This window comes from Bidens hawaiensis, unplaced genomic scaffold (assembly GCF_021521415.1).
Source record: "Bidens hawaiensis isolate Kalapana, Puna unplaced genomic scaffold, B.hawaiensis_p1.1 tig00004269_1, whole genome shotgun sequence".
In the NCBI taxonomy this organism is placed as follows: domain Eukaryota; kingdom Viridiplantae; phylum Streptophyta; class Magnoliopsida; order Asterales; family Asteraceae; genus Bidens; species Bidens hawaiensis.
In genome coordinates this window covers 912905-940549 of record NW_027491256.1, presented here as the reverse complement: position 1 = coordinate 940549, position 27645 = coordinate 912905, and the positions used below count along the sequence as shown (strand labels likewise).

The 27645-nt window shown below is 36.4% G+C and overlaps 1 protein-coding gene and 2 pseudogenes across 1 annotated transcript; all 3 read left to right on the top strand.

The window, feature by feature from the left end:
• The first annotated feature begins 6797 nt into the window (after positions 1-6797).
• Positions 6798-8439, top strand: LOC143625934 (zeatin O-glucosyltransferase-like; annotated as a pseudogene).
• An 81-nt stretch (positions 8440-8520) lies between these two features.
• Positions 8521-10525, top strand: LOC143625933 (zeatin O-xylosyltransferase-like; annotated as a pseudogene).
• Positions 10526-14991: 4466 nt separating this feature from the next.
• On the top strand, positions 14992-26408 carry LOC143625969 (glycerol-3-phosphate dehydrogenase SDP6, mitochondrial-like). Its single transcript, XM_077096179.1, has 7 exons — positions 14992-15375; positions 21397-21870; positions 22928-23259; positions 23348-23508; positions 24541-24799; positions 25675-26007; positions 26080-26408. The coding sequence occupies exons 1-6, from the start codon at positions 15000-15002 to the stop codon at positions 25972-25974; spliced, it is 1902 nt and encodes a 633-aa protein (XP_076952294.1). The 5' UTR covers positions 14992-14999; the 3' UTR covers positions 25975-26007; positions 26080-26408.
• Positions 26409-27645: the final 1237 nt, after the last annotated feature.

Here is a 27645-nt window from a genome sequence, read left to right as displayed (position 1 = left end):
TAAAAGAGAACAACTAATATACGGAGTTGTTAGAAGTTTTAACAATTTTTATATATTAAAATAAAATAACGCTGATCTTTGAATGACCCGAAAGAACGCCACAAATAGGAAATATGACAAGGACACTTATATATAGGATGTACCAGCGGCGTATCCACCATGCCCTTATCATATTGTATTTGTCTCATTCCCCAAAATCATTCCAAATTCTGAGTTATTTCACACAATTGAACTTATTATATTTTCCATGCGAGGATTTTGATAATTACGTGTCGACCCATAATTACCTCTATCGTCGGATGGTCCATATAACTTGCTTTATTGTGTGGTTTTAAGACATAGACCTTTGATAAATAAATAAAATTATCATATAGAACGTTGAAAATCAAAACTAATGAATAAAAAAAAGTAAAAACATTACAAAAGACATTGATAGACCATTCAGGCTAAGGACAACGCGAGAACAATAAGTCAAGTAAATAAAATCATCGTGACTAAACCAAGAAAATGATGTTAAAAAAATGAAATAAACCAGATAATGAAATTAAAGAATGAAATATTTAGAATTATAAACATCGTAACCTGTAACTGAAATAATGGAGTCGAAATAACGTGACATGTAAATATAACATTTAACCAACGAAATATGAATATGTAACTTGATAATGCATTGGGTTTGAGAATAGCTTAAATGAACGAAACTTGTAAGTATCAAAATATCATGATGTTTTTTTTTAAAAAATGAAAATCTCCAATAGAACATCGACGTAACCAACGGCAACGTTGAGATGAATAAAAAATTATATCTTACAAACATGTAAATTGATAATAACTTGAAATGAAATGGATAAATGAAAATTTTAATATTAAAATATTAAAATCGATTAAGTTTGTGAAAATAAAAATTAATAGTAACTTTGTGTTTATCAAGTATATATATTTAGGACTTCGAAATTAAAATAAAGTATTTGTCTTAGATTGATGAAATCAAGAACAATAAAATGGTTCAAAAAAAACATTGAGTGGAACAGAAGTACAATAATAAACAAAACAATTTGTGTAAAAATTTAACATCAGATAAACTCGGCATGTACAAGAGACACAGTCCGGGTTCTAAGTAAACGAATTCGTTTGGAGAGAACCGGTCACTGATATGCAAACATAGAAATAATATGAAAATACGGTTTCTATTGGGTAGCTATGCACACATACATGTTCATAGCCCCAATTTCCACTTAACAGTTACATTGATGGGAAATTTGTCATAGATCACAAGATTTGAAATAACAAACGTAAACCGATTTAACAAAGCGAATAAGGATGATGTACGAATTTACGTTTCGTAAAATACAAAAGAATATGGATCAAAGATCAGTGAACAAGCGATATAAACTTCGTAAACAATATTCTAAAGAAGTGGGTATAAAAATCACATTGGGTACGTCCCAAAAATATGTGAAGGAGAAGTTAAAGAAAAGAAAATGCAGCTTGCGACGCTTGTCTTCTTGAATGTCGGTTTGTTTGGGGTATGAGAGGTTGACGTGGGAGGTGGTGCCATGATTTCTTAGCCAAAACTCATTGGCGTTAACGAAGGGGAAAGAAAGGAAGGGATACAACATATATTTTAATTTACGAAAATCGGTTATAACTCGTGGTGTTTTTATACCTCATGGTGAAATAAGATTTATTCTATTTTTATTTAGGTAAAAAGTTTTTAGCTATCGCTAAGACTTGCAAGTTTTATGAAATCTTAAACGTAGAAACAAATGTTTTCTTTTGGCCAATGACATAGGAAAAATAATCGGCAGATTACTTGACTTAAAAATAGTTTCAAAAGGACTCAAAACTTGTTTGAAGCAATTTTTTTTACTTTAAATATTATTATATTAATAGTAGTGACGATGATACTAGTAAAAATAATATTACTAATAATAATGATGATGATGACGGTGATAGTACTAATAACAATAGTAGTAGTAATATTAATAATGATGTTGATAACTTTAATAATAATAATAATAGAGGTAATAAAGTCATTTTTAAAGAAAACCCATTTGATTGAAAGTTAAAAACAGCCAAGGATTTGGGTTTAAGCGCGAGGTGTTAGTAAAAGAGATAAAATGTAGGAATGTATGCAAAAGAAAATATAGACGAGTTTGATGAGTTTTGTAAAGATCTAAGTATTGAAACCGAGAAATCGTGTAAGGTCGACAAAGGATGCGGGGTTAGGATATTGCATGGCGGAACCAAGTTAGGTCTTCCAAAGTATAGCGGGTGTGCTAGGGTCACCACAATGATAGTAGGCTTGAAGCATGAGGTCAAACATGTGATTGAGACAAATGGTTAGGTACAGGTCTTGCAGATGGGCGAGTGACGTTGAGTTTGAGTGGGTTTTAGCAATAAGTGGTAATTGAATCTACCACAAGTTGAAGTATATCAACGTTTTAGGGAAGTAAAGTGGTGGGATTTACACATTCCATACAAAGGGTGTGTTTCAGCGTGAGGCCTTTCGGTTGGGTTTGGTTTGAGTTTCCAAGAATGGCGTTGGGTTTGAAATTGAATTTACTGTAGGGATAAAGGTGGGTGTGGTTAAACGTGGAGTGATCGGGATCGCGGAGGCCATTTGCTTGATAACTTGAATTGTCATTTCGCCGGTTGAGTGCGACAACTAGGAAAACGAGAAGGCGTGATACGAAACGTGAGGAATTTGCGTGACTTGGGACGTAAGTATAAAAACGACTAATAGATACATCAATGAAACAAGTAAAGAAAAGAAATCATATGAAACAAAATTTGAAATCGTAATTGGAATTCCCATGAGACGTCATGAGTTTTCACATTCATCAACAAAAATCTAAGCAATTATTGAATAATCATATTGAATAAATATTAAACTTAACAATAAATTTTAGAAACGAATTGTAAATCGAGTGTTCATATACCACCATAACTTTCTAAATTTTCAATTCTAAAACATAAGTGTAAATGAATATAACAATAAGGTAAACGAGTTGAAATTCGACCATTCATATATCACCATGACCTTTCGAATTTTCAATTATAAAACGTAGTAGCAAATGAATAAAATAATATAGTAATCAAATCAAAATTCAACCATTTATATATCACCATAACTTTTTCAATTCTAAAACATATTAGTAAAATAACAAATGAATCGTTTGAAATTTGGTTATTACTTTGCAAACATTTAAAAGTTTAAGCCGTAAATGAGCGTATATAGAAAACGTGTCACAAATTTTTTTTTAATTTTTTATTTTTAAAAAAACTTAACTATTCTCTTAAAAAAATGCGTAATTAAATCGAACCGAAAGCTGGGTATTCGTGTACAGACTTCCAGTTAAAACACATTGTAAAACATATAGGAGTGCAACCATATTTTTTTCACAAAGATAACATGGTCGCGTTTGAAAACTTAAAGTTGTGATTCATATGGCGTTGAAAGTGGTATGTTTTGGCTTAATAGAGTTCATGCTCTTTCCTAACTCTCCAGGTAAGTAACCGGGTCCCGCGTCTGATTGGGATTTATACGCATTGCTTATCCTTAGATTTCAATAACCTTGGTGTCAAGAGTTTCGGAAAACAGGCACGCCCCCCTTACAGTTACTACATACCCACCATAACGAACCATCTTTAAGAGGAAGAAATATTGGACAACCAAAAATCGAAAATTTGATTATTGAAATTGAAAATCTTTGCGTTAGGCATAAGCCTTGGACTTGTGTGTGCTTGTGTAATTGAAGTAATTGAAGTAATTGAATCATCAGTATAATAGTATTTGCGTACATGAGGCATAAACAAATCAATAATAACAAGATAATGTGCATTGAACAATCAAATTAGGCTCACATAATTTCTAATCATGCAACCTAAACAATTAAGCAAATAAACTATAACCAACTAGAACACTACGTCTAATGTCCTATCTTATAGTCACGGCTCTGATACCCATCTAAAGAAATTTTAACTATATAACTTCACGGGCACGACCACATACTTCCCTTCTCATTTTTAAACACCCCCCCCTACCACCACCACTTAGCTAACAAGGATAGATTTGTATCTCACAACCGAGCAATACCAAAAAACACCAAACCCAATAGGAGTCAAACTTTGATCCAATACCACCCTATTGATTTTAGCTTTCTCCTCTGACCCTCCCTAGATAAAAAAAAATAAAAAACTTCTCAACTTTATCAATAACACCCTCCGGAGCCTTAAACAACGAGAAATAGTATGTCCGTACGGTATTTAGCACCACTTCAATAGCGTAATTCGACCCCCAAACAATATAGGTTTTGCTCTCCAACATGACAACCGTTAAACACCTCGACCACCGGATCCTACCCGTTAATCACGTTCATGTTTCCCTCAACTTGAAGTCCCATGTGGAAAAATGGAATTTCCCCAACCTTACACCGAAGCATGTATGCCATAATTGCTTTTACACTAGCACCAAAGATACGACACTTTGACAAATTTATACATAGCCCCGATATAAGGTGAAACCACCTTAGAATTCTGTATAAATTCAAAGAATGTGAAATTAACGGGCCCTTCGACCGGCGTTTAAGCATGTGGAATAGTCCTTTAATTTAATAGTGGCCCATTTCATCAACCCTGTAAGCATTTAGAGCAATAAGGAACAGAAATAGATATAAATGATCACCTTGTATTAACACTAAAAGCACTGAAATTCCCAAGCAGGCGATCCATTTACCAAAACTGACTCCCGGCTAGCTGATAAAATAGCTTACACCCACCTACGCCATCTCACGGGAAATCATTTGTTGTAAGACGAATCAATGAACTCCATATTAACGAAGCGTATGCCTTATCAATGTCGACTTGAAAACCATACCTTTTTTCTTCGATCCAGGCCCGGCTCCGAGAACGGTTAAAAATTTTGGTGTCGAAGGCAAAAAAAATTTTTGGGCCTTAATAAAAAAGGGGTATCTTGTTGGGTTTACAATTTAATTTTTTTAAAAACCCTTAATTTTTTGGGCCTTATGATTTGGTTGTGTAAAAAAAAGTTTTATATAAAAATATAGTCAAAATGCCTCAAGTGAGGTTAGAACCCACAACGTTTTGGTTGAAAGTCATACCCCTTTACCACTAAACCAAGCTAGTGGTTGTGATATTAAGTTTAAACATTATATATATACATATTTTTTTTATTAAAATATATATATAATTTTTTTTAAAATAAAATCCGGCCTATCGAGGTGTCGGGCCGGGGTCCGTAGACCACCCGGCCCTCCCTTATAGCCGGGTCTGCTTCGATCTATATAGCCATGCCAACACTTTGTTAAGGATTAAGGGCCATCTAGGATGCTACGATTAGGGGTGTGCACGATTCGGTTATCAGCATTAACCGAACCGAACCAATCGGTTATCGGTCCGGTTCGGTTAATTTCGGTTAATAACCAATTTTGCTTAAAAATACATGAAACAACCGCTTAAATACATGAAATGAAGATATAAATATATGAAATTGAGATATTAGTACATGGAATAGAGATATAAATACATGAAAATGATAGTACTAAACTATTAATACGTATAATACATAAAATAGAGGAAAAAATGCTGGAAAATATGACAAAAATGAAGAGTTCGTTGCGGTTCGGTTATTTTCGGTTATTTCGGTTTTCGGTTACTTCGGTTTGGTTCCGTCGGTTTTCGGTTCAGTTTCGGTTAACGATTCGGTTATTGCTCACTCCTAGCTACGATTAGCAATAATAGCTGATTGTTCCTCGGAAATCAAGCCTCCTATCAGCTTTTTAAGTGTACCCACGCACGACTTTAACAATCGCCTTGTTCATGCACCTAATCAAGATAATCAGCCAGAACTTACTTAACGAAACAAGGTCTTTAACCTTGGGAACTAATGTAATAAAATATGATATACACTCAGAACTAAACGAATCTGCCTCGAAGATTTCATCAAAAATATTAACGAAATCCTTTTGCAAACACCCTCAAACCCGTTTTAAGAACTTAAAATTATACCCGTTCGGGCCCCGAAACCTGGTCCCTGTCATAATCCCATACATCCTTGATCCTTCTTAATTTCCAACACCATAAATAGAGTATTATTGAAGTCGCTTCCCCCATCATCCATTCAGTTGATATTGGAAGAGACCAATTTTGGCCTATTCTCTACAGGCTCCTCAATTTTTCTTTTCTTAAAAAAACCAAAAGCCAACTCTTTCATAGCAACGAGGTTCGATACCCACTTGACATCTAACATTAAACCATGCATCCGATTACTACTTCGTTTAGCGTTTAGGGCACAATGGAAGTACTTCCGAGTTTTCATAACCGTCCACGGCCCACCAAACCCTCGTCTTTTGTTTAATACCTCTAAAATTTCAAAGGCTCAAACTCTAAAATCCAAATTCCAATTCCAATTCCAATTCCAATTCTTCCTCCTGAAAGTGGTTTACTCTCACCTGGCTAACTCTTTTCAGCGAACCACCTCTTTTTTCTACTTGTAGACCCCCTTCCTTCAAATTATTATTAACACTTAGCATCATTACCAACCAAAATTTCAAACATTTTTGCATTTTTCAAGATGTCTAATTATAAAGAACATTCGTAAGTTTACAAATACAATGAACATTCGTTTGATAAAACAAACTAATATTCCAAAAGTTATCATTGCATTGCATTGCATTGCATTATTGTAACAAACCTACGACTTCTACAATGATCAACATTAGTATGACACAGAAACTAAATTCAAAAGTCATCATTGCATTGCATCATTGTAATAAACCTATGACATCTTTATATTGAGCCATACTTTCAGCCCCGATCACATCTAGTCGAATACCATGGCGGCCGTTGACCAACTTAACATAGCCATTGTCGTCGTCCCATTTCCGGCACAAGGCCATCTCAACCAGCTCCTCCACCTCTCTCACCTCATCGCTGCCTGTCCCCGTCCACGTCATCACCACTACCACCCACGGCCGCCAAGCGAACACCCGAATCCCACTTTCACTCACCACCAATATCCATTTCCACCACCACACCACCCCTCACTTCCCTTCACCACCACCAAGTTCCCCACCCAACTCATCCCAGCTTTCCAATCCGCCATGCATCTCCGCCAACCGTTTAACGACCTACTAACCACACTTTCGGCGTCGGTTAAACGGGTGGTGGTTATTTATGATTATCTTATGGGACCGGTTGTTCAAGATGTTATTTTATATGGTAACAACGTGGAAGCTTATATGTTCTCGAGTTGTTCAGCTTTCGCGGGGTTTTGGTACCGCCACGAGGAAGTTGGTCAGGCACTTCTTGATGATGAGCTCGACGCGATATTGAAAGAACTTCCTACTAATGAAGATTGTTTTTCGATCGAAGGGTATCAGTTCATTGCTTCCACAGATGTATCTTGGAAGAAATTTTCATCTGGTACATATGTTTTAAGTAAATTTAACGTACTTTATATAATTTGAGAAGTTAATATTGGCGAACCTATGCAAGCAAATCTGGCTCAGTTAGTAAATAAACCGAATTCGAGCTAGTTTTTTACAAACCATTTGAACTTGGCTTGTACGTTGGTTTGTGTTCTAAACTATTTGCCCCTATTGACCTGAATAGTAACATTGGCTTGCAGGTACGATTTTTGACGCAAGTAGGGTTATCGAAGGCAAATACCTCGATCTAATCGAACAAGTCGATTATCAAGACGAATAAAAACTTTGGGCACTTGGTCCTTTCAACCCGGTTGAGATCACAAATGATCCAAATCATAAACGTCATAAACTATTTGATTGGCTCAAAAAACAAGCACCCGACTCGGTTCTTTATGTTTCATTCGGGACCACAACATCGATCAACAACGAACAAATTCAACAAATCGCTTTGGGTTTAGAAGAAAGCAAGCAAAAATTCATTTGGGTGTTACGAGATGCCGATAAAGGCGACATCTTTGATAGTGAGGTCCGAAAGATTGAGCTTCCGGATCAGTTTGAAAGGCAAGTGGGGGAGAATGGGTTAGTTGTGACGGACTGGGTCCCACAACTGGAGATCCTAGGCCACCAGGCGACTGGAGGGTTTATGAGTCATTTTGGGTGGAACTCGTGCATAGAGAGTATGACCATGGGTGTGCCTATAGCTGCATGGCCGATGCATTCAGATCAGCCGCACAATGCAATGTTAATAACGAATGTTTTGAAAGTTGGGATGTATGCTAGGGATTGGACACAAAGGAAAGATTTGGTGAGTTCAGAGGTTGTTAAAGAGGTGGTTACGAGGTTGATGGTGTCGGATGAAGGGGTGGAGATGAGGAAAAGGGCGGTGGAGCTTGGTGGTAGGGTAAGGCTGTCTATGATGGATGGTGGGGTTGCGAGGGTGGAGTTGGATTCATTTGTGTCCAATGTTTTGGCCTATATTTTGATCTAAACTACTTCAATGTATTTCTACACAATAATTATGTATTTTTTAAAAAAAAATTGTTTGTCAATTTATGTGAACTACTTTGGTATGGGTTGATTAAAGTAGCCGCCTTTAATTTCATCGTGAACCCGTTGAAATAGAAATAGACTTTTCATTTTAGTCACACTACACACTCATTTTTAACAACCTAAATCTGTATACATTCCTAAATATTATAAGCAAGAAGCCAAGCATGCATAACACCTAAACATAATTTTACAAAAATCAAGATGAGTGTAGCATTAACAAGTAACCAAATATGACGTGGAGATTCACCACCACCCGACCCCACTGCCACCACCAAGTTCCCCACACAACTCATCCCAGCTTTCCAATCCGCCATGCATCTCCGCAAACCATTTAACGACTTACTTTCAACACTTTTGGCGTCGGTTAAACGGGTGGTTGTTATTTTGATTATCTTATGGGACCGGTTGTCCAAGATGTTATTTCATATGGTAATAACGTTGAAGCTTGTATGTTCTCGTGTTGTTCGGCTTTTGTGGGGTTTTGGTACCACCACGAGGCCGCTAGCCAGGCATCTCTCGATGACGAACTCGCAGCAATATTAAAAGAGCTTCCAAGTAATGATGATTGTTATTCGATTGAAGCATTCCAGTTCTTTGCTTCCATAGATGTATCATGCAATAAGTTTTCATCTGGTATGCTTAATTAAGTAAAGATTAAACTTATATGCTTTGAGAATTTTTAGTCGTGGTAATCCGTATTCATAACTAGGGTTGTTTACGAGCTAATGTTAGGCTTGGTTTGTAAACAAATCGATCTAAGTTAGCTTGGTTTGGTTTGTAAATAAGCGAATTTTCAGTTTTTTAAAACCTTTTTCAAACGAGTTGATTTTTAGTTTGTTTTTTCAAAAATATTTTTTATAAATGAGCTTGTAGCGAAAAACTATTTAAACATATCTAAACCTAGTATTGACAAGTGGAAAACAATTAACATTGAGTATTCAACTAAACTTAGGACATAAAGTCAAAAATCATATATTGATTTTACGAGATGACATAAGCCTCCACCAACGTATACTATAATAAATTAAAAAATAAAGTAATTCAAGCTGAGCTAGCTCGGTTGGTAAACGAATCGAACCTAGCTTGCCTTGGTTTGTGAACCATTCGAAACAAGCTGACTAGGTTTTTATACGAGCCTACTTCGAGCATGTATACTTTTTACGAACATTTCACAAACTATCCGAGCTTGGCTGCTTGTGTTCTAAACCATTCGACTGTATTGACCTGATGAGTAAAGTTAACTTGCAGGTACAATTTTTGACGCGAGTAGGGTTATTGAAGGCAAATACATTGATTTAATCGAACAAGTCGATTATCAAGATGGACAAAAACTTTGGGCTCTTGGTCCTTTCAACCCGGTTCAGATCACCAGCGACTCAAGTGTTCAAAAAAATCACAAACTATTCGACTGGCTTGAAAAACAAGTACCCGACACAGTTCTTTACATTTCATTCGGGACGACAACATCAATTAGCAACGAAAAAATTCAAGAAATCGCTTTAGGTTTAGAGGAAAGCAAACAAAAATTCATTTGGGTATTAAGAGATGCTGACAAAGGTGATATCTTTGACAATGAGGTACGGAAGATCAAGCTTCCGAACGGTTTCAAAGAGCGGGTGGGGGAGAATGGGTTGGTGGTGGTGGACTGGGTCCCACAATTGGAGATAGGCCACCGGGCCATTGGAGGATTTATGAGTCATTGTGGGTGGAACTCGTGCATGGAGAGTATGACCATGGGTGTGCCTGTGGCAGCGTGGCCAATGCATTCGGATAAGCCACGCAATGCTATGTTGTTAACGAAAGTATTGAATGTTGGGATGTATGTGAGGGATTGGACGCAAAGGAATGAGTTGGTGAGTTCGAAGGTTGTTAAAGAGGTCGTTACGAGGTTGATAGTGTCGGATGAAGGAGTAGAGATTAGGAAAAGGGCGGTGGAGCTTGGTGATAGGGTCCGACGGTCTATGATGGATGATGGTGTTGCTCGGGTGGAGTTGGATTCATTTGTGGCTTATGTATCGAGATAGATTACGATGAATATTTAGACATTGTTGTAAATTACTTTTCACATATTTCTACACAATAATAAATATTCTTTGTCAATTTATGTGAACTACTTTATTATGGGTTGGTTAAAGTCGTCGCCTTTATATTCAATGTGCACACGAGACCATGTCGTGTACTCTCGTAGAGGGTGCACAAAAGGTGAGGTGACATGAAATAATAAACAAAATTAAAAAAATCCATTTACCATTGAATTAACATTAAAGAAAGGCGGGGTTAGCAATTTATATGGAAATGATAAGTGACAACAGTGATCAAACATTAGGGAGAAGATTTTAGCTATTTACTTTAAAAAATTTCTTTATATAGCTTTTCCAAATTTCGTAAACAACATGCACATATGCACCTGGTACTCTTTTCGGATTATTGATCCAAGAACCTAATCCCGTGTTGGCATTAAAGATTTATTTTATCTATGTCATTTGTTCATTGTTAACATTCAATTTGTTTTAACATTCAAGTTGAACATGAATTCACAATAAAGAAACGGATGAATTATATCGTCATTCACAATTCATTCTCTGTCTTTAGGAATTAGGAGTTAATACCAAACAAATGAATTGTTAATAAGTCTGTTAACTAATCCAAAATTAAGTTTTCCTTTTAATCTAACATTTCATTCTTCATTCAACATCATTCTTCATTAAGTCATTAACTATTCAATCAAACTCGGTGCCACCTTAATTTGTTTTCAAACGTACGGCTAGCTTAAAACATCAAAGAACATTGAGCGGTATACACATGTGTTTGGTTTTGATGTCATCCTTTATAATATTATCCCCCTTATTATTGATTCTTCGATTCGGCAATCCAATAGCAAATGCAATTAAGCTATGCACTCCATGTAGTGATAATCTATGATAACCCTTGGAAGTAGCATTCAAACTGAATTTGCTGATTTAATAAGATGTTATAGTATAAGAGGCTTGATTATGAATCCAAGTCTAATTCATGGCATTAATTGGACGAAAATAGTATTACATCATGTCCAAGTTACATAGTTACATGCACACTGTGTGACTCTGCGTGTGGGACACAATGATTTGGTCCAGTCCTTCAAGCCTTATCAACAAATGTAAAACTCATCAATAAGCGTTTGAATTACAAGACCGCAATAGTGCACCACTTATACTGTCAACATGCCGTCTTTGAGATTTAGATGCCTGATCGAGTATTAAAAATGGGCCTGCATATAACTTTTTTTTTCAATATATCGACGATAATATGATAACAGTAAACAAAACTAAGGTATTGAACTTCAGTTAATAGACTACGGAGTAAAGACTAATGGGCTACGTTTATTTATCTTTAATAGAAAATGTGTGCTTATGTTCAATGGGTATCTTTAATCTCTCTAGCTAGATTGTCTCCTTATGTTAAAAGACTCTTTACCTGCTTTAATATCAATCTTCATGAAACTAAAAAGGTAACTAAGCACCATTTTCATGTAAGTTTTTTCTTAGAACGAGACTTCAAACACCTTTTTGAATATACTTGATCACGTACAACATTGTGATTCTATTTCATAATCTTGATCGCAGGCTCCTAATTGATTCAATAATATCAAGGCTTAGATTTAAGCTACAAGTCCAATCATAAACTTATATAATTTTTTTAATGCAATCATACAATATCCATTTTGTTAGAACTTTTTCAATCAAGTGAATTAAGAACACAAATCGGTTTTGTATAAACCTTATGCAATTCTTTTTTATTAAAAATAAACGAGAACGGAAGACAATCTAAAAATAAATTCTGGGTCTTATTTATAAGCAGCTAGAAACTTAAGCAACAAGAAAACGAACTTGATCGAATTAGGGAAACTAAACAACTTCTAATTTTAATTAAAACAAATTCCATAAATAAAGTATGCTTCAATAAATCATCTTTGGTCCTTGAACTTTAGATCTCCTCCAGAGCCGGCCTAGGAGTGTGGCGGTAGTCGACGGCCACATGCTCGACACCCTGTTAGGCCCGAAAAAAATTTTAGAATTTTTTTATGTATTATTATAAAAACAAAATTATGTATAATCAATGTTTCAACATAATTTCATTAACCACTAGCTTGGTCTAGTGGTAAAGATGTATGACATCTAACCAAAAGGTTGTGGGTTCTAGCCTTAGTTGAAACATTTTTATGTTTATTTTTATACACAAGTTTTTTACAAAACTCAAATCATAACTAAGTAGTAAGTAAGCACACTTAAAATTAAATTGTTTAAACCCCAAAAAAATGTTTCTTTTACTTAAGGCCTAAAAACGATTTCGCCTTTGGCCCAAAAAAATTTCGTCTTTTTGGAGCCGGCCCTGATCTCCTCCAAACCGCTTCTTAAGATCTTTCATACACCCCTTATACTTTCGTATTAGTCATTCGGGTCCCTAAAATTTGTATTGAACCAACGTTTACACTTTTTACAATTTAAAACACATTTTAATGCACTTTCATATTCACACAAATCACCAATTCTTTCAAAATAAATATGGTTCAAACACATAGTTATGTGAACCCTCGTACATTTGTCCTTTGGGTCTTCAAATAAAAAGTTCTATATGCTTCTATGTGGACTTCCTGAAGTAAACCATAAAACCACACTCATATACCAATAATTTGAGGCATATTTCTCAACCAAACAACCTATTGATTCTTTTGAATAGTTTCATCACCAAACACACTCTACATAGATTTCCAAACACATTACAAATCATTAATCCTCGATTGAACTTTTACATTTGAGTTCAGGCCTCATGACCAGTTACTTCAACTCTTTTGACCCGTTTAATGCAAAAACTTATCTATGTTGGTACTGTTTCGAGTTGTAATAGATTGATCAGTAAATGACGGAGCTGCAAATATCGACTTCATCGATTTTTCAAATATGATGAACAACTGTCTTCTTGCAATAAGATGGTTTTAGATCTGGAAGTTATGACAAACAGTAAAATATAATCTTTGTTGGAAGCTCTTGGCTTATAACCCTAATCAATTACAATTTCAAAGCTTCTAAACAAATACCCTATACAAATAAAAATAACTAGTCTCCTTGTATTCTTAATCGACTTTTACTAAGGGTAGAGACTATTACGTCTAATTTAACAAATTGCAAGGACTAAAGATGCAATATGCTCAAACCATCATTTTTTTAACAACCAACGAATAAAAACCCGACTACTTGGGTAATACAATGGTAAAATGCGACCTTAAATGATCACGTTCGTAGACAGCGCTGGTCACCCAAGCACACCACTGAATTACTCTCGGAATAAAATTTAATTACCTCTATACAAAATTACACTCAGAACAAAACCGAATTACACCTAGAACAAAACTGTCAACAAAAACAAACTGAGTTACTTCTCAAATTTAATTTTAGTTACACTCTGTTGTTGGTGATTTCTACAATCGTTATCTTAGGAAAATCTGAGAGTCGTGAAATACTCTCAGATCAAAACTATTTGTTGGTTCTCAAATGTTTTGACCGGATAAACTCAGATTTAGTGCAAAAATCAGTATGAAGAATGAGAGAGTTTATTGAATTAGAGAACGTATCATATGATCAAACTACGTTATATTAGGGTTTGAAAAACAGTGATGTTTGCAGTTATCATAACAGTTATCTACCTAATAACTGAATATACGCTCCTTTTATTTATTAAACTTTGTAAAGAAAATTAAGTAATTAATTAATTTTCTAATATTTTTTTTAATAAATAAACATATGTCCGAAATATAAAAATTTCCACGTTGACCTGGCAGCTTGACCCTAGCCAGGGGCTGCCGCCCTTGAACCCTGTTACCAAGGGCGTTGCACCCAGACCCCCGCCAAGGGAGCGTTGCCCCCTTGGAACCCCCATGACTTAGGGGCTTCGCTCATAAGTTCCAGTTATAATAAAATCAAATGAGTGTAAACTCCGCACCCTACTTATTTAAATTCATATTACAATCAACTTGATCAACAAGTTAATCCCCAATTACACTAAAATCACTAAAATATGTTACAAAGATAGAGGATCGATTGATGAACTCTACATGATTTGGATTGATTCATTGCTTAATTAAGAATCAGAGTTCATCCTCTATTCACGTTCATCACAAAATTGACCTAATTTGACATCCTCATATATAAAATTTTAAGTTTAAGATAGCTACCTAAATCGAACTAATTCACGTGAATGGTTAATTGTGAAGGAAACATAAATGAAGAAATTTACAACTCTTACCAATGCATATTTTTTTAAATTTAGGAAATTATTTTCGTATAATGTATTATAAGTTATTATTATTATATTGGATGTATAAAGAAAAACCTCCCGATGATTAGAGGGCCCACTTTTACCCAATAACAAATCCCAAGGCAAAAAAGTAACATATCACCAAAAAGTCAAAAACATCCTCCGTTCTTTCAATCCTTGTTTCATCCCCATTCACCAAAACAAAACATGGCGAGCTTTTCACGCGCTCGGCGCGTAGGGTTCACCGCCCTGACTCTAACCACCACCGCGGCTCTAACCGGTTCCTACGTGGCACTCCGTGATCCACACATCTCCTCCAACGACCCTACCACCACCGCCTTAGAATCAATCCGACGTAAGATCACTGATCCGGCAGCGGTTATTCCGTCACGTGCGTCACAGGAGTCGGCATTAATCAGCGCTAATTCCTCTAATCCGCTTGATGTTCTCGTTATTGGCGGTGGGGCTACCGGATGTGGAGTTGCTTTGGATGCCGTTACTAGAGGCTTACGTGTTGGCCTTGTCGAACGAGATGATTTCTCCTCCGGAACGTCGTCTCGGTCCACGAAATTGATTCACGGAGGTGCGTGTTGCGGTTATTCAATATTATTATTATTATTATTATTATGATGATGTGTTGGAAGTGAGTTAACTGAATTATTATGTGATATGTGTGTGTCATTTGTTAGGGTTAGGATGTTATAATAATAATATAATATAATGTGTATTTTTATTAGTTATATAGGATTTTGATTCTTTGATTTGATTTTATACGTATGGCTTTGATGGGGACGATTAAGTGTGGCGGTTCACTGGTTTCGGTTTACTGATAGTGTTAATCAGTTTGTTGTTTCCGGTTTTGTTTGCATTGCTATGATAAGTAATTTGTATTCTCAGATGCATTGTAATTGAATTTGACGGTTAACAGAATTATCCTTTGATCAAATAGTTGCACTTAAAAGTAGGCATGTAAGCGAACCGAACGTTCATGAACTGTTCGTGATTTGTTCGGCGGGAAGTTTATGTTCACCTAATTCTAACTTATGTTCGTTTATGTTTGGTTTTCATATGTGTTCATTTATGTTTGTTCAATTATGCCCATTTTGTTGGGCGATGTGGTATCCCCGGACCCACATTTAGACAACTGCATATTAAAGGAGTTAGGGAGGTTATTTTTTTAGCCGGCCCTAACCCTATTGGGCCCAATTGGGTTCTAGCTTGTTTAGCAAGGGAGTAGCCCTAATATGCGGTCTATAAATAGTCTCTTGTACTTGTTATTATATATCACCAAAATAATACAAACCTAATTACCCCGTGGACGTAGGTTGTACACCGCAACCGAACCACGTAAAATTCTCGTGTTCTTTATCGCTTTGATTTCTTGTTCGTGTGTGCCTTTTGTTCCTAACAACTGGTATCAGAGCAAGGATCACACTATAAACCCCAGCCGCCAGTCGCCACCAAACCCTAATCAGAAACCCTAGCCGCCGCTACAGTACCGCCGCCGCTACAGTGTTTCCGGCGTGTGAACAGTGCGCGCTACAGTACAATCTGTCTTTTGACCAGAAGAGGTCAAATAGTTCTGATCAGTATTGCAGGTTGCTTCCGTTAGAAACTCGGTAAAGATAATGACTGAGGACGGTAAGATCAGAATCGAGAAGTTTGATGGGCAGGATTTTGGATGGTGGAAGATGCAAGTCGAGGACTTGTTATGCCAGAAAGATTTGCTTCCATGTTTGAGAGGTCAAAAACCCGAGAATATGAAGGATGAAGAATGGGCCGATCTAGACAGGAAAGCCCTAGCAGTCATCAGATGCACGTTGGCTAAGAACGTTGCTTTCAATATAGTGAATGAGACCACTGCTAAGGGTTTGATGACCGCGTTGTCAAACATGTACGAGAAACCTTCCGCGTCTAATAAGGTATTCTTAATTAGACAATTGGTGAATACGCGTATGCGGGAAGGTGCGTCTGTTACCTCTCATATAAATGAGTTCAATTCTATCATATCCCGGTTATTATCTGTTGATATTAAATTTGATGATGAAGTGCAAGCTTTGCTATTATTGTCCTCGTTACCTGAAAGTTGGTCAGGAACAGTCACTGCCGTTAGTGGTTCAGCCGGAACCACCAAACTCACGTTCGAGGGTATTCGTGACTTGATCCTAGGAGAGGATATCAGGAGAAAGAATGCAGGTGAATCATCCAGTACTTTGCTAAGTACTGAGGGAAGAGGTAGAAAGAAAGATAAGAGGGTAAGTAACAGGGGAAGATCAAAATCAAGAGACAGAAAGGGGAGTTCAAAAACAAGAAACGACATAAAGTGTTGGAACTGTAATGAGAATGGTCATTTCAGAAGTCAATGTACAGAACCACCAAGAGACAAGAAAGAAGTGAATGTTGCCTCCTCAACAGCATCAGATTCTGATGATGCATTGATCTGCTGTATTGAGGATATAGTCGAGTCCTGGATTATGGACTCAGGTGCGTCGTTTCATGCTATCTCAAGCTCGAGAAAGATGAAGAATTTCAGACGGGGCAATTTTGGTACTGTAAGTCTTGCTAATAACCAAATCTTGGAAATTACTGGGTTGGGAGATATTGACTTGAAAACAAGTTTTGGAACAATTTGGACATTGAAAGATGTCAGGGTAATTCCAAAATTGAAAAAAAAGTTAATTTCCATTGGGCAATTAGACGACCAGGGTTATGATGTAACATTCGGGGGAGGACAATGGAAGGTCGTCAAGGGTAGCATGGTAATTGCCAAGGGAAAGAAACGGGGTACTTTGTATATGGTTGAGGTTTCTGCAGGTAGTGCTAATGCAGTAACGAGTGGACCGAGTCTATCAAAGTTGTGGCATCAACGACTCGGCCACATGAGTGAGAAGGGCATGAAGATGCTTGTCGCCAGAGGAAAGCTTCCAGATCTTAAAAGGGTTGAATCTGAATTCTGTGAACCATGTGTTTTTGGAAAAAAGAAGAGGGTATCTTTTGTGAAGACAGGGAAAGCACCTAAAGCTCAGAAATTAGAGCTTATCCATTCAGATGTTTTCGGACCAACACGTGTTGAATCCTTGGGAGGCTCGAGATTCTATGTGACTTTCATAGACGACGCCACACGCAAGGTATGGGTTTACTTTCTTAAAAATAAATTTGAAGTATTTGATGTTTTTAAGAAATGGAAAACTGCTGTTGAACTTGAATCTGATCTGAAGGTAAAGTGCTTGAAGTCAGACAATGGAGGGGAGTACATTAGCTCAGAGTTCACTAGCTTTTGTGCTGAGCATGGCATTCGGATGATAAATACAGTTCCAGGTACTCCTCAGCAAAATGGAGTCGCAGAAAGGATGAATAGAACGTTAAATGAAAGAGCCAGAAGTATGAGGATAAATGCAGGGCTCCCTAAAATGTTCTGGGCAGACGCTGTTAAAACTGCTGCCTATCTTATCAACCGAGGTCTATCAGTTCCGTTGGGTTACAAAACACCTCAAGAAGAATGGAAGGGGAAAGCGGTTAATTATGAGCACTTAAAGGTTTTTGGGTGCAGTGCATATGACCTAGATCCGAATGCTGACAAGATAGATTCAAAAGCCAAGAAGTATGTTTTCATTGGTTACGGGTCAGACAAGATGGGCTACAAGCTTTGGGACTCGAAAAGCAGAAAAGTAGTCCGCAGCAAACATGCTACATTTAATGAGGCTGAGTTGTACAAAGATGTGATAAATCCAAACTCTAGGGTTCAGAAGCAACAGGTTGAATTCAAAATTGAAAACCAGAGATCTGAACCGATCCCCGAACCGGTTCAGGAACCCGCTACAGAAACTGAAGTCGACACAGTTCCTGAGTTTGAAGCTGGTGGAAATAATGAGTCAGAAGAAACTTCTGACAGTGGGAGTTCAGAGTCTGAAGACGAGGAGATCCCACAACAGCCTGACCAGACTGAAAATTGGGTCAGGAGATCCACCAGAGTTACTAAACAGCCAGAAAGGTATAGTCCCGGTCATTCCAATCCTTCAGTTAACTATATTCTTTTGACAGAAAACGGTGAACCCGAAAGCTACTCTGAAGCAGTCAAGATGAAGGATTCTCGCCAGTGGGAGAATGCTATGAAGGATGAAATGAGCTCTCTAGAAAAGAACAAGACATGGGACTTAGTCAAGCTTCCGCAGGATAAGAGAGCGTTGCAAAATAAATGGGTCTTCAGGGTCAAAGAAGAACATGATGGGTCTAAACGATATAAAGCCCGTTTAGTGGTCAAGGGTTTTCAACAAAAGAGAGGAGTTGATTATGATGAAATCTTCTCTCCCGTGGTGAAAATGACTACCATCAGACTTGTTTTAAGTCTTGTAGCAGCAGAAGATTTACATCTAGAGCAACTAGATGTGAAAACGGCATTCCTACACGGTGATCTTGAAGAAGACATTTATATGATGCAACCTGAAGGGTTTCGGGTTGTGGGGAAAGAAAATTGGGTCTGCAAACTAAAGAAGAGCTTGTATGGTCTGAAACAGGCGCCTAGACAGTGGTACATGAAGTTTGATAATTTCATGGAGAGGTCGGGGTTTAAAAGATGCCAGATGGATCATTGTTGTTATCTGAAGAAATTCAACAACTCTTATATCATATTACTGTTGTATGTTGATGATATGTTGATTGCAGGATCTGATATGAAGGAAATAAGCAAGTTGAAGAAACAGATGTCCCAAGAGTTTGAAATGAAAGACTTGGGTGCAGCAAAACAGATACTGGGAATGAACATCACTAGAAACAAGAAGGCAGGTACTCTAACACTATCCCAGGAAAAATACATAGGGAAAGTGTTAGAAAGGTTCAAGATGAATGATGAAAGAACCAAGCCTAGGAATACTCCATTGGGAAGTCATTTGAAGCTCACCAAAGATCAGTCTCCTAAAACTGAAGAAGAAAGATCGAAGATGACCAAAGTCCCATATGCATCAGCAGTCGGGAGTCTAATGTATGCAATGGTTTGCACTCGACCAGATGTTGCTCATGCCGTTGGGGTTGTTAGTCGGTTTATGTCAGATCCAGGAGAAAAACATTGGGAGGCTGTCAAATGGATACTTAGATACTTGAAGGGTACTCAGAAGATGGGGTTATGTTTCAGAAAAAAGGATGCCATACTCAGAGGTTACACAGATGCTGATCTGGGTGGTTGTAAAGGGACGTTCAAGAGCACTACCGGGTATGTTTTCACAGTGGGAGGGACAGCAGTTAGCTGGATGTCTAGACTTCAGAAAAGTGTGGCTCTGTCAACTACAGAAGCAGAATACATGGCTGTTGCAGAGGCCAGCAAAGAACTAGTTTGGTTGAAGACTTTTCTTGAAGAATTAGGAAAACAACAACCCGACTACTCATTGTACTGTGACAATGAGAGTGCAGTTAAACTTGCAAAGAATCCAGTGTATCACGGAAAGACAAAGCATATAGGGATGAGATATCACTTCGTGAGGGGGTTGATCAGTGAAGGAACAATCAGTCTGAAGAACATCCCAGGTGCTAAAAATCCAGCTGATATGTTTACCAAGAGTGTGGTGCTGGATAAGCTGAAGCTTTGCATAGCTTCAGCTGGTCTCCAGGAATAATGTTGAGGAGACAAGGTTAATTAGGATGGTTTGAAGATCAGGAGGGATTTTCATTTACAGAAGTACAGAAGAGATGGTGCATTTCTAGGTCCGAAGACACCAAGTGGGAGATTGTTGGGCGATGTGGTATCCCCGGACCCACATTTAGACAACTGCATATTAAAGGAGTTAGGGAGGTTATTTTTTTAGCCGGCCCTAACCCTATTGGGCCCAATTGGGTTCTAGCTTGTTTAGCAAGGGAGTAGCCCTAATATGCGGTCTATAAATAGTCTCTTGTACTTGTTATTATATATCACCAAAATAATACAAACCTAATTACCCCGTGGACGTAGGTTGTACACCGCAACCGAACCACGTAAAATTCTCGTGTTCTTTATCGCTTTGATTTCTTGTTCGTGTGTGCCTTTTGTTCCTAACACATTTAAGTTTGGAGTTTGGATAAATACAAATGATTTTTATCATGAGAATTGTACAATAACTAGAGTAAATATGTTAACACTAGAGTAATTATTATTACTCTAATACTTTTGAACTAGAGTAATTATTATTACACTATATTATTTTTTATAACGTAATTACTCTAGTTATTTGTATGTTTAGTATGTTAATTTTATTTGTACCGGATCTCACCCCTTTAAGTTTGTTTGTTTGTTTATGTTCGTTTATGTGTTAAGCGAATAAACACGAACATGCTCAGAACAGCAAAAGTGTTCAATTATATGTTCATGTTCGGGTTCGGTTAAAGTTAAATGAACGAACACGAACATGCCTCGAGTCGTGTTCATTCGGTTCATTTGCAGGCCTACTTAAAAGAGTGAAAACATTAACTATACTAAACTTCATAAGAAGTTATTATAAGTATTAGCACCATAAAAAGTCCTTCCCTGCACAGGCTGAAATGGATTTTTTTTGGCATATGTATATTCCTAACAAAGTGCATTTGTCATTGTTTTTGTCAATTTACGTATCTGTGTTCATGTATTCTCTATCTCTTTTAGGTGTTCGCTACTTGGAAAAGGCGGTATTTAATCTAGATTATGGGCAACTAAAGCTAGTTTTTCATGCACTAGAGGAACGTAAACAGGTTATTGATAATGCACCACACCTGTGTCATGCTTTACCCTGCATGACACCATGCTTTAGCTGGTTTGAGGCAATATACTATTGGGTGGGCTTAAAAATGTACGATCTAGTAGCAGGAAAACATCTACTTCACTTATCTAGATATTACTCTGCACAAGAGTCCACCGAACTGTTCCCCACACTAGCAACAAAAGGCAAAGATAGAAGTTTAAAGGGAACAGTGGTCTATTATGATGGACAAATGAATGATTCACGGGTTAATGTTGGATTAGCATGTACTGCTGCATTAGCAGGCGCTTCTGTACTTAATCATGCTGAAGTTGTTTCTTTGATTAAGGAAGATGGTGGGGACCAGATAATAGGAGCTCGTATTCGGGATAACTTAACAGGTAAACTATCATATCAGCATTTATTTCTGATATCATCACCTGATATGTTTGTAACATGCCAAAGCTTACCAATCTACTTATTAGTGGCTTGATTCTGGTTATGTGTGATCTCTAATGGGTCAGATTGATGAAAAATTTAAAAAAAGATAGCTTAAAAGGAAATGGGTCGAAAGTCACTTGAAGTGTATCTTTAACGCATAAATGTACAAAGTTTTCTAATAAAAAGTTGGATTGTTACTAAAACGGTATAGTTTTATTTGACACACTAAATTGTAAAAGGTTGGACAAAAAGTGTTTTGTGTCAATCCAACGCAAGTTAACCCATATTGACGATTTGGCCTGCACAAAAGTAACTCATTTTTAGGCATGTAAACGAACCAAACATATAGTGAACAGTTATTGCCCGTTCAGCAGGAAGTTTGGTTATGTTTGATTATTTAATAAGCGAACGATCATGAACAAAAATTTTGGTTCACTTAGTTAAACGAATGAGCATGAACGCGTGTCTCGTTTGTTCATTTATGTTTGTGAACGTTCATTTTCTTTAAATTTGATAATGTTTGTTCATTTACGCTTGTTTAAGTTCGTTCGTTTATGCTCGTTAGTATATTCATATAAAGTTTTTTGTCCCATTACAACTTAGTTTAGTTTTAATAACTTTTTAGGCCAATCACATTGGTTTTCGCATTACTTATTAACTGGTTTTACATTTAGCTTAGTTATGTTCGTGCATCTATGTTTAGTTATCTCATTCGTTTACATTTGTTAACCGTTCATTTATACTTTCACGAACGATCATAAACGAAGACAAACAAGAAAACCCTGTTTTTTTAATTGTTGTGTTTAAGCGTTTGTTCGGTTAAAGTTAAACAAACGAGCATGAGTTGCTCGTGTTCGTTCGCTTTGTATACAAGCCTACTCATGTTGACCATTTTGCCCAATTAGTCCATTTTCCACCTCCTTCTGCATGTATGCATTAGCTTGCTCCTCGTATTCTAGTGTACACTGGGCATAGTTTGAAAGACTTTCTTTGATTCTTATTTTTTAAAGTTTACAGGCACAGAGTTTGATTCCTATGCAAAAGTGGTGGTTAACGCGGGTGGACCATTTTGCGACTCGGTTAGGAAACTAGCTGATCAAGATGCAAAACCGATGATCTGCCCGAGTAGTGGTGTGCACATCGTGTTGCCTGATTATTATTCCCCTGAGGGAATGGGTTTAATCGTTCCCAAAACAAAAGATGGGCGTGTTGTATTCATGCTTCCGTGGTTAGGTAGAACCGTTGCTGGTACAACTGACTCCAGTACAAGCATTACCATGCTTCCAGAACCTCACGAGAATGAAATTGAATTTATACTTGATGCCATATGTGATTATTTGAATGTTAAGGTTTGCAGATTTCACTTGTTTTGTACAACATCATGCATCTTATCGTGCCATCGACTATATCAATGTAATAACGCTGCGGTTTGTATAGGTACGACGCACAGATGTTTTGTCTGCATGGAGTGGTATCCGGCCTTTGGCTACTGATCCGAGGGCTAAAAATACAGAGAGTATATCAAGAGATCATATTGTGTGTGAAGATTTTTCCGGTTTGGTTACTATTACTGGTGGAAAGTGGACCACGTATAGAGGGTTAGTATTTGTTTGATTATTGTTTAATATTGTCATATGTGTCCAATTAGATTATTAATATTGGCATAAACAAACTAAACAATAATTATTTTTTTAAACCTTTTCTTTTTGGGAGCTCTCTAGCAGTTTTGGTCACAGTCAAGGTGGCTAGGCATGTAAACGAATCGAGCGTTCAGTGAACCGCTAGGCGAGAAGTTTGCTTATATAATAAACGAACGAAATGAACAAGTGTTTTGCTCATTTAGTTGAATTAAAACGAACACATGTCTCATTCGTTCATTTATGTTCGTGAACATTTCTCGATCTACGCTCGTTTATGTTCATTAGTTTACTTGTGTTTATATATTCATTTAAAAATTTTCTTTTACCCATTAGAGTTAGTCTAGTTTTATGGTTTTAAATTATAACCCATTACAATTTAGTCTAATTTATTATTTTTTAGGTCCAACAAATTGATGTTTGTGTTTACTTTTAGTTGGTGTTCCCTAGGTGATGTTTATTCATCCATTTTTAGTTATGTTCATTCGTTTGCGCTTGTGAACCATTCGCTTATAATATCAACTAATGAACATAAACGAACACTAACACACTTTTCCTAACAAATGAACATGTAAAGAAAACCTTGCTCGTTTTATTGTCCATGTTCGATTAGTAAGTCAAACAAACTAACACCAGCATGCCCTGTCTTCTTGGTTAAAGTTAAACAAGCGAACATGAACATGCCTCGTCTGTGTTCGTTCGGTTCAGTACTTCAGTTGCAAGCCTAAAGGTGGCAATTTTAGCTCCTTTACTTTTCAATGGTCTGTACGGGTTATGGGCTGAACGAATAAAATTTATGAAAATAGCTTTTTGATGTAAAAAACTGCTATACTGTTTTATATTAAACAGATTTTTGTAAAATAGTATAAATTCTATATAATTGTGCTCGACACACTAAGTTTCATGTCGATCCGGTCCAAGCATCTAATTATGTATGTTGTATAAAAAATCAAGCATTGACTTGGTATTTTTGTAAATTGAACCACACTTCAGGATGGCTGAAGATGCAGTTGATGCAGCTATCAAGTCTGGTAAATTGAACCCAAAAAACAAATGTTTGACATCAAATATATCTCTGGTGGGTGGAGACGGATGGGATCCTGCATATTTCACTGTGCTTGCTCAAGAATATGTACGTATGAAGGTGTCACATACTGGAAAAATTGTTCCTGGAATCATGGACACTGCTGTTGCTAAACATTTGTCGCATTCGTATGGTACCAAGGCTGAAAAAGTAGCCGCCATTGCTCAGGTTTCATTTCATTTTTATCTTTTTTTAATCACTTATTAATAAAAGGTTCATACTATAGTCCTTATCATTATGGTTAGTTGGTTACAAAAGCAATATTGTTACAACTATCGTTAAAGTCTTTGAATAAAGACTGGCGGTTGTATGCATAAAAAGTACACTTCTAGAGACTTTCAACTTGTTTGACTCATAAACCTTGGCCTGTAAATGAAATGAACAGTTCGTGAACTGTTCGAATGGAGGTTTGTTTATGTTCATTAAACAGACATACATGAACCAAACTTTTTGTTTATATATGTAGAGAACGAACACGAACATGAACTATGTTTTTTTGACTCAACAGAATTTAGTCTAGTTTTAGAAATTAAAATATTACTCATTACAGTTTATTTTATTTTTATTAACTTTTTGGAGCCAACACATTGTTGTTCACATTTATTTTTAATTGGTGTTGGCTCAGTTATGTCCGTTTGTTTACTTCGTGAACGTTTATTTATATTCTTATAAACAAACACGAACATGGTCATTTTCTAAACGAATGAACACAAACAAGAAAACCATGTTCGATCATTTGTAGGGTTAAAGTTAAATGAAAGAACTCAAACATGCTCCGTTCATGTTTATATGGTTCGATCATAAACCCTTGACCTATTCAAAATTAAGCTTGCTGGTTCACTCTTTTGTTTATTTTTGAATTAAATAATGTGTTACTTTTGATTACAGAAACGATATTATTACAGTAAGCATTAAAATCTTTGAATAAAGTAGCATAGGAGGTTTGTATGCATAAAAAGTACATTTTGGCAACTTTTAAGATTAAAATAACCTATATGCACATTTTAAGCATTTTATAACATTAATGGTTATAATTTTTGTAGAATGAAAATCTTGGCAAGCGGCTTGCTCATGGGTACCCATTCCTTGAAGCTGAGGTGGCGTATTGTGCACGATATGAGTACTGTGAATCTGCAACAGATTTTATTGCTAGGAGATCCCGACTTGCTTTTCTCGATACTGATGCAGCAGGGCGAGCACTGCCACATGTCATCGAGATATTGGCTGCTGAACATCATTGGGATAAGGCAAGACAAAAGCAAGAGTTCCATTCAGCAACAAAGTTTCTAGAATCTTTTAAGTCATCAAAGAATGCTCAGTTTCATGATGGGAAGCGTACATAGTCAGATCTTACAATAGTCATTCAGCCACTCCTGGTATGCATTATCGGCTTCCTGATTCTTGTATTTAGGCAGTTGTACTTTCTGATTCTTGTAGTTGTTTTGTAGGGTATTAATAAGACCACCCCATGGAGATGGGATTTAGCTGGATGCTCGCTTGCTTCTTTGTTTCGGTATGCAGCTAGTAATCATATAATATGCTTATGACTTGTAAGCTCACCTCATAATTGTTCTTCGATTTGTTGATTTAGTCTTACATGGATAATAATGATGCGCACAACGTTTTTTTTCGTGCATACTTCACATTTTCTTGAGTTAACGATAGGAATGCCATTTGAAAAGAAAAATGTGTTTTGATATTTTATTATTTTCGTTTTTATAAATGTTTAATCTCAAGACAAACTTTGTGATCAATCTCACTCAACACTAGAAAATGGAAGGTACTAACATGAGTGTAGGAGTTGAAATACATTGGTTAGAAATATGGATTATATAAAAACAAAAAATATATATGAAAAAAAAATAAAAAACTAGCCTTATTGAGGAATTACATGAATTTTTAAAGATGTGGTAGCACACCCAAATATCCAATTTACAATAAATTTATCTGTTTTTGTTTGTCATTCATGCATCCTTCCTTTTGATGGTATATGGATTGGTTGTGTATTCGGGATTACCTAAAGCGCGATTAGCCCATGTTTTATAACCCGCCAACCTTATCAACATTTACATCTTGGTTAATAGCTTCTAACCCATTAATTTTTATGACACATTTCGGTAAATGGGATAAATGATGTTCGGGTTATACTATTTTAAGTCTCTATGGGTTATTGTTGATGTTTTGAATACAAGTAAGAATATGGATTGTATATTGACTATTGAGGTTGCACAATTCAACCTATCAACCGCACACAATTTAGTTATTTAGTTGGTAGTAAAATGTGAGTTATCTTTTGTTCGTTTCATAGATCTTGTTTCTGAGAATTAAATGTGATGGAAAATAAATGTGATATGTATTAATATTTCTCACAAGGTGTCCTTTATTTGCGCTACCTATTATTCATTTCTATAGTCAGGAGTATTTTCACACAAATTAGCCATCATTTTCGTGACATGTTACCTCACCTGACTCACCAAGTTACCTCCTTTTTCAACGGTTAACCACTCACAAAATCAACTTGCCTTGTGGCTCGCTCACTACCCGTAGTTTTCAAATGCTTTGATTGAACAATAATGAATCCATTGTAGTGAGCTTAGTAGCGAGCTAATGAAACAATAAGTAAGAATCCATTGTAGCGGTCAAAACATCTACCCGTCAAACTGTTTGTTGGTCACAACTCCAAACATAGTTAGGGCAAGATCAGTATTGGTTGTCGATGGTTGTAAATGCGAGGATAGATCCTTAAGTTTTGATTACTAAAGATTCAACAGTCCAAATAAAACATGGAGTAAAAAAACAACAATAAATGAAACCCTGGGTAAAATTGTTATTTTATTTAAAATCAATCGAATAATTTCCTCAATCCTTTTCATTTGCATTCACACCTCATAAATAAAAGTCCTGTATCATCATTACCTTTTATTAATATTCAAATAGAATGGAAAACGAAATTATTTTAAAATGATAGGATTGGTCTCAAGTTCATGAGATATTTATACTCTACAAAACTGAAT

Excerpts from the sequence above, each read along its gene's own strand:
- LOC143625969 (XM_077096179.1), top strand. The coding sequence starts at position 15,000 with ATGGCGAGCTTTTCACGCGCTCGGCGCGTAGGGTTCACCGCCCTGACT. Across the intron at positions 15,376-21,396 it reads CACGAAATTGATTCACGGAG|GTGTTCGCTACTTGGAAAAG; the intron begins GTGCGTGTTGCG and ends TATCTCTTTTAG. Across the intron at positions 24,800-25,674 it reads AAGTAGCCGCCATTGCTCAG|AATGAAAATCTTGGCAAGCG; the intron begins GTTTCATTTCAT and ends TAATTTTTGTAG.